General features: G+C 34.2%; 1 protein-coding gene across 1 annotated transcript; it reads right to left on the reverse strand.

Moving 5' to 3' along the window:
* Positions 1-337: 337 nt before the first annotated feature.
* Positions 338-5,589, reverse strand: BZIP128 (bZIP transcription factor 128). Its single transcript, NM_001358775.1, has 4 exons — positions 5,310-5,589; positions 3,361-4,211; positions 3,184-3,255; positions 338-660 (listed from the first exon to the last, which is right to left on the reverse strand). Exons 2-4 carry the CDS (start codon positions 4,114-4,116, stop codon positions 580-582), a joined length of 909 nt encoding a protein of 302 aa, NP_001345704.1. The 5' UTR covers positions 4,117-4,211; positions 5,310-5,589; the 3' UTR covers positions 338-579.
* Positions 5,590-8,005: the final 2,416 nt, after the last annotated feature.

Raw genomic sequence — 8,005 nt, forward strand, 5'->3', positions numbered from 1 at the left:
TGACCTTTAATGGAAACTTTTACTACCCAAATTACTAAAAGGTAAAACCTCAATTTTAATTAGAAATCAATACCAAAAAATGCATATGAATATGTATCTAAGTTTTGTCCTTATCTAAATCTCTTCTTCCACTGTAACATAATCCATTATTTTAAACGCAACAACACAGATTCTCTTCGTTACTGGAAAAAGAGATCGAGTACAATAAACTAAACCCATGATTAGTAATTAGTAATTGATGATGCTCATCTCTGGTGTGTATTAAAAGTCGCCCTATTTTCCCATAACTTGAAAAATGGCAAGACCCCACAATTTTGTCATCCCCAAAACGCCAAAGTACCTCTCAAGGCATGATTAAAAGGGCTATATTGTGAATGGTATAACTACAATATTTTTCATTTTTTTCTGAAGAACTTTCACAGAGGAGTTATAAAGAACTTCACAACAATTAAAAGCAAGCCATTGGATGCAAATGCATCTCATAACTATTCCTGGCATACCAGATTCAACCGCACAGTAATCCACAAGGAGAATTCCCTGATACTCGTATATACAAACCTCTACAACTAGGTACAGATCTCAGAATGGAGCTGATGCTATTCGGCGAAGTTGATATTTAGGTTCAGGAGGGGGTTCACATGGCAACATCAGCTCTAGCTCCTGCAAGTTGAGGAAAATTTATAAACTAGTCTGTCTATGATTATAGAAATAAGAAAGTAAGCATGTACTAATGAATGAGCAGTGAAGATCTGTGTTAAGGGTTTATGATTCAATATCTTTGTTAAATTAACTCCAATTGTGCAAGAAGGAGCAAGGAATGTAAAGCTAGTAAATCAAAGTCAAGCTCACTACCCACAAAAGCCAGGTTATATAAAGCAGCAAGAAAAGCCATGGCTAGTACAAGATATGGAACTCCAGCGCATGGAAGTAATATTTATGTTTGGTGACAAGTGTGCTCTAAATAGCTAAAACGTCAGAAGGCATTGGCATGAGAGGCAATTTTTGTAAAAGATTAATTGCAGAGGGAAAGGAAAAAATATCCAAGAGTTGTGTCAGGCTTTCACATGTTCAATTCTGTTTATTCATCACAAGTCACAACATTAAACCTGATTCAAATATTTTCCTCAAAAAATCTTACACAACTGTACAAGCTAGAGCAGTGAGATCAGGAAGGATACATCCTAATAAGACATCATGTTAACAATGCTGTTTTTGTAATGATTCATTGAATTTCATGTGTCATAAGATTTTCTTGTGAATGATCCCTCAAGCGACCAACTTTATTTTTCTAATGTATATAATAAAAGCCCTGGTGCAGCGGTAAAGTTGTGCCTTGGTGACTTGTTGGTCATGGGTTCGAATCCGGAAACAGCCTCTTTGCATATGCAAGGGTAAGGCTGCGTACAACATCCCTCCCCCATACCTTCGCATAGCGAAGAGCCTCCGGGCAATGGGGTACGAAGTTTTTATATAATAAAAGCACTAAAGTTCAAATGTCTAACTAAAAACAGTTAATGTTAATGAGAATGGAAACACTGGCATGATAAAATCTCCTCAAACTAACACCAAAGATTTCAAAAGCATTGTAATCATCATAAAGACGTATCCCATTGCACAGCTAGTACCATCCAGAAAGGATCTACCCAAAAAACCAAAGAGGAGAAAAATGGTACAACAATAATATAAACTAATCTTAACAAAGTATATCTAGGATATTATGTTGATCAAAGTGCATTCCTATTTTTTTCCAATATACCAAGTACTTTCCTATTTCATTCCAATATAGCAAAATCAATTACGAGAGTCCAAACTAACCCCCAAATTCCATAATCCAAGGGATACAAACCCACAGGGATAGATCAATGATTTGCAATAACTTATAATTTAGGTTGTTCACAGAAGAAGTGGAATCAGCCTAAGCCAATATATGACAAAGTAGTTTAGTTTAGTTAAAAAAATATAAGCAGGGTTGCTAATTCTTCCATTCTCATGTCACTCAATATTCCAGACTTGGATGACATATATACAGAAAAGTAAAACTCATTTGATTACTAGATTTATCGATTATAAATTAAAATTCATCAAACTCTAAATCCAGAAATATAAAAAGAAGTCAGATTATTATAATGTTAGCCAGCATACAGTCAATCCACAATGTACAGAATACAGATAAATGACAGCTGTAAAATCATGGTGCATCACAGTCAACAGAAACAAGTTGTTTCTACAAATATCCTAAAACAGCAGGATAATGCAAAAACGGGAAGGAAAGAGGTGCCTTTTGTCTTGATTGATAATGTAGAAAAGAAAATATCTAACAATCATGTGAGTATATCATCCTGCCATTCAAAATATCTAAACAGTTATACCAAAGTATTTATTCTGATCTACTATGTCTCAATGCTTAATCTTTTGCAAGGGGCCAAGAGTAAGAAACATGTTTAAAATGATTGAAATGCATCTGCACATCTAAAAAACAGAATGGAAATGAACGAATAAAACAAAATAGATAAAAGGAAAAATAAATTTCCCCCATTATTAAAACAAAGAAGAAACCAGAGATAAACTAGTTTCAAACAAAGGAGAAACCTTTCTTCCCCAGTTCCCCTTAATTTAGAATTTTTGTCTAATAATATTTCCTCCCAGAAAAATTAAACAAAGAGCAATTTTCTGTTTAAGTGTTTATTGAATTTTCTTTTCCATCAACACACCATACTGAATAATAAGAAGTTTCTGAAGATTAATTACTAGTTGCCAGCTACCAAAATCATACACTTAAAGACTACAAATTCACACAGCAAAGAAGTTGTTAATGGAATTCAAATATCTGATTTAATTCCCAAGTCACATAAGAAAAAATCAACCAACTACAGGCACTAATTGTAAGTAAAGTATGGTCTCAAGGAAATTGAGTAAAACTATTTCACGGTCAAAGACAATTTGTTAATAATTGTTAATTCAGGTCTTGATTAACGAATTACAATATGCAGAGTTTCCTATCTCTACAAAAGGCATAAAATAATAATTGAAACTAAGATTGTCTAGTCTCCTACTTATTCTGAAAATATACTCTGCAAAAAGAGAAACTACTCAATTTTGGGACTGAAGGTATATGCAGGAATTTCAATTAATAGCAAAGCACACTTAAGGCAATTAAATTAGAACTTCAAAGATGAATCTAACCTTTTGTTTCCTCAGCCTTTCATTTTCCTCTTCCAGGCGCGAGACTTTATTCTCCAATTCATTTGTGTATGCCTGTTTATAACATGATTCAGGTTTAGGATTTTTACTAAGGAAAAAACTAATTAAAGGATAAGGACTAAGATAACATGTCACTCAAAATAAAGTAAGAAAGATCACCTGTTTCCTTGCTCTTGAACGGGCAGCTGATTCCCGATTTTTTATCATCCTTTTCTGTCTCCTCTCAACAGTCTTCTCTCTCATGTCCTCAGAATTGCTCCATTTTCTTCCAGGAGTCAGCATATCAGGCATTGTTCCCATCAGAGGTGATGGCAATGCCACCTGACTATCTGCAAATGAAACATCTATCGAAGCTTCAGCTCCCATGTGTATTGGTTGTACCATACCTTGGCTAGGCATATAGATCCCCCCCATTAAACTTTGTGGGGAATGCTGATATTGTACTTGTGGATATTGTATCCACTGTCCTTGTGAAGGAAACTGCGGTACTGCCACGTTTGAATCAACTCCAGCTATAGTACCAGTATTTGTTCTATTAGAAGATGCATCTGCAACAACACCTGCTTTCACCAAGAAATCCTCCAATGTCATTTCTCCCAAAGTAGGATGTCTGTCTTCGAACTTCTTCTCCGCAATGATTTTGTTTTCTTGGATATCTCTCCAAACCTCATCTACAGTCATCTTGCTTAGTGCTCCAGTTAATGACAGACTAGCCTGATGCTGCAGAGCAGCTTGACTAGCTTGTGATGTGCCCTCATTGTCCATACCAATGGTCTGGCTTGCCTCAGCAGTCCACACATTTTTTAGAAGCTCATCAAGGTTCATACTAGTTAGCGGCTTCCCCAAATCACCCAATTGATTCTGAACCTCATCCAGTGTGAGACTGTACATTGAGTTTTGCCTTTGGGTCCCCATTTACCAATTTTCACTGTTCAAAATTCACTTCACATCTCACACTCAACTTTTTTAGTACTTCAAGACTGAAAGCAACTTTTCCAAATCTTCAAATCCTGCCCCAGAAAATCAGAAGCTAATTAATACAGAATTCAAAATCACCATCTTAGGATCCACAATAACTTACATGCCTAACATGCATTGAAACGGACAAAAGGAAACCGTCGATTGAAGGGAGGCCAGAAAAATTCAAAACTTTCTGTCAAACATGATATCATGTAGTTGGTAAAGTTGCAATTTCCTTAGAAGAAAATAATTTTAAATATATAATGCAAAACTCAAACCAGAACAAGGAGAAAAAATGAGAGGTTTTGTAATTTAGCAGCAGGGTACATTTCATTTCCATTAAAAAGAAAATGAGACCAAGCAAACAAGAAAAATGTGACAGTATTGTTAGTCTGTTTTTTATCTACCACACACAATAAATTGAAAAAAAAAAAAATAAAGACCAAAAAGATAAAAATAAAATCGACTTCATAAATGAACTTCAAAATTGAAACAGAGGATAACTCTAGAAGGGAAAGCAAATAAAACCTGATGATTATGTTAAACACTCAAACTAAAAATTCACTGAAGCACTGGTAAATTCAAGCAAATGAAAAGAATCCTTACAGTAAAATAAAAACAACAGTTTTTCATTTCTCGGCAGATTACTTTATAAAGGGTTATTAGAACATTAATCCCTTGCATGCAAGCTCAAAGACACAGTCACCTAAATTAAATCTCCAATAAAACCCAAAACCCCATATTCAAAAGACAAACACACACAAATGCCCTTTAAAATATCGGCACTAGAATACCAGGGAAAGCAAAATTGAAAAGCACACAAATTCATCCCAAGAGGATCAATTCAGAAACAGAAGTCGACGAAGAAAAACACCCAGAATTCAAAACCAAATCTTTTAATCAAGAACTTTAAAGAAACCCCATTTGCATGCAACCAATTCAGCATCACTATTGAAACACCAAAAGAAAAAAAATAATCCTAAAATTATCTGAAGAAACAAAAGGGTGTGATATCAAACCCATCACAAACCCAGTATTCGTTACCCACATGCAATGATAAAGATTCAAAATTTGGAGAGAAAAATACCATGGAAAAGAAAGAGTGTGCTGTAAGGAATAAAATTGAGTCAGAAAAAGAAGAGAAGAACCTTTTCTTCTTTTTTTGTCTGTCGGGGAGAGAGACACACACCGATCTGAAAGTGGAGTGTGAGTGATAGAAGCAATGGGTTTTGGAGCGAAAATCAGAAAAGACGAAGAAGCGTTGTGTTCGTGAGTGTCTGTGAGTGTGTTCGTGCGTTGGTGTAGCAGAAGGAAAATCGAAGTGAGTTGTGAGTTGTGACTTGTGAACGAAAGAGAGAGAAAAGAAAGAGAGATGTGAGAGAAAGAAGGAAGAGGACAGCCAAATGGCAATTGCTAAATTTTTATACATAAAAAAAAACAAATGAATGTAATGAAAGAGCGTGTCATGACGCTTCTTATTTTTTAACCCACTCTCCCTCATAGATTACAAAATATTAAAAAAAAAAAAAAAAAACTACAAGTTTATCAAGAATTTTTTTTTAAAATTTTCTTTTTTACACTTGGATTCTTAACTTTCTTTTAATAAATTTTGTATAGTCTTATTATAAGATTAAGGAACACTCACTAATTTATATTTTAACGGTAGAATTTAACTTCAATTTTTTTTTTTTTACTTTTGGTAAGTATCATATTTAGGTTCAAACCAAAACAAGTATCATATGGTAAGATTTAATTAAGTTTTTTATATCGGGAAAATATATTATTTTTAGATTATTATTTAACATATATTTTTTTCAACTAAATACCTAAAAAAAATTTATGTTTCAACATAATATCCGTTGCTAGTCTCCTTCCGTTAAATGATGACGTGACAAACAGAGTGTTATATCATCAAGTTTTATTATTAACATGTCGTTGTCACGTCACTCTCCCACTCCTCTCCCCCCTAAGACCCTGTTCTCTCTAACACCCCTCTCAGTAGCCTTGTCGTCGACATTATGAATGTTGATCCCAGGAACAAGCAACCCTCGAACTCACCCTCCTAGCATGAAGTTCAAGGAGTCACCATAGCAATAGATGAATCCATACAGAAGTACCATAAGTAGCAACGAACCCACGTACCTCATTGCGTACAACACCCCTCTGAACTCGTTCAACTTCAACGGACTTGCTGGAGGAAGTGATTTTGAGGGCAACAGAATAGTAGGTGTTGATGCCAAAAATGCCAAACTTGATGACTTGGCAAACATCCCAAAGTTTGGAGCTCTCATCCATGTACTCATTGAGCCATTTGTCACCAACGGGGAGATGGAGTTTCTAGACAAGGAGAGTCAATTGCATGTGGAAAGATCTTAGAAGAGAGGGTGTTCTTAGGAGGAATTGGATTGACACGAAGTTTATGATGAGGAACACTCTCTCTAGATCGTTGATTCCTCACGCAGGAATGAAAAGAATGGAATATCTTGGAAGCTCAAGTTTCTAAGGTTGAAAAGGATTGTTGGGAGCAAGGCATGGCCAAGAAGCTGAACTTTAGGGTGACAGGGAAGGAGTTCATGGTGAGGATGCAGGGGGCGATGGAAGGGAGGAAGGGGAAGCTGACCATGATGGTGGAGAAGGGGAAGAATGTGATGATGTGGTACTTTGTCTATTACGTCATCACTTAACATAAGTGGATTAATGACAGGTACTACGTTGAAATATAATTTTTTTCAGGTACTTAGTTGAAAAAATACTAGATAGTAATCTAAAAATGACATTTTTCAAGTAAGAAAATCTTATTTAAGCCTTATTGTAATACATTATTTCATTTTTTTCTTATTATTTATATATCCATATATATTAATTGTAAATTGTCCATCCTTCGCCACATGTCAATGGCAGAAAAGTTTACACTTATTTTGTTTTTTAATACATTTTATTTTTGTTTTTAAAAATTTAAACATTTTATTCTATTTTTTTCTCTCATTTTTTTACTATTAAGCAATGCATTACATGGGTTGCAACGCTAGTATATATACAACTTCTAAAAAAATGATGGTAAAATTTTTACATTAAAATCTATTTTACACGATTTGCTTTCTTCACCAATTTGACAATAATTACTTCTTATTATATTATTACCTAGTTTAAAATTACATCAAGGGCATATAATTTTTTTAACAAAAAAACATCAAACATGGTCCACCATTGATGTTAGTAGGCACCAATGTTTGGAATTTTATAATTCTTAATTAATTAATTAATGTGGGTTACATATTATATTATAACATTTATATTAGTTATTCATATTTTGTATGGGCTTAATATAAGTGATCTAATTTGGTGAGCCTATTAGATTATCAATGGAAAATTGATATGGGCTTAATGAGCTGAAACCAATTTGGTCCATTAAGGGATAATGGGAACCCTAATAGATTTAAAACCTGACACACGGTTATGGTTCCCAATACACCATATCAACAAACAATTTTTCCCTTTCCCATCTGAAGAGAAAATGATAATCTCATAAGGAATAAGGAGATTTGGTTTAGGAAAGTCATTAAACCAATTGTTCGTGATTGTTCACCAGATTCTGTTGCATTTGTTTAATCAATCATTATGGATTCAGGTATTCTTAAAACACTTCTTGATAATCTAACGTAATGTGTTTATGGTGGTTATTGGTATCTTATAAGGATCCCTTAAAATTTCAGCAAGTGGTATCAAAGCCACCATTACGGTTAGATTATTGGAAATTAAAATTGTTTGGTTTGTGTTATACCTATGTTGCTTTGTTACATGAACCCTAATTTTATTTTGGGATTCTATTTGGGATAAATATGTC

This window comes from Glycine max, chromosome 15 (assembly GCF_000004515.6).
Source record: "Glycine max cultivar Williams 82 chromosome 15, Glycine_max_v4.0, whole genome shotgun sequence".
Classification (NCBI taxonomy): Eukaryota; Viridiplantae; Streptophyta; class Magnoliopsida; order Fabales; family Fabaceae; genus Glycine; species Glycine max.

Coding starts and splice junctions, on each gene's coding strand:
- BZIP128 (NM_001358775.1), bottom strand. CDS start 4,116: ATGGGGACCCAAAGGCAAAACTCAATGTACAGTCTCACACTGGATGAG. Junction 3,256..3,360: donor GTTCAAGAGCAAGGAAACAG/GTGATCTTTCTT, acceptor TGTTATAAACAG/GCATACACAAATGAATTGGA. Junction 661..3,183: donor AAAGGCTGAGGAAACAAAAG/GTTAGATTCATC, acceptor CTCAACTTGCAG/GAGCTAGAGCTGATGTTGCC.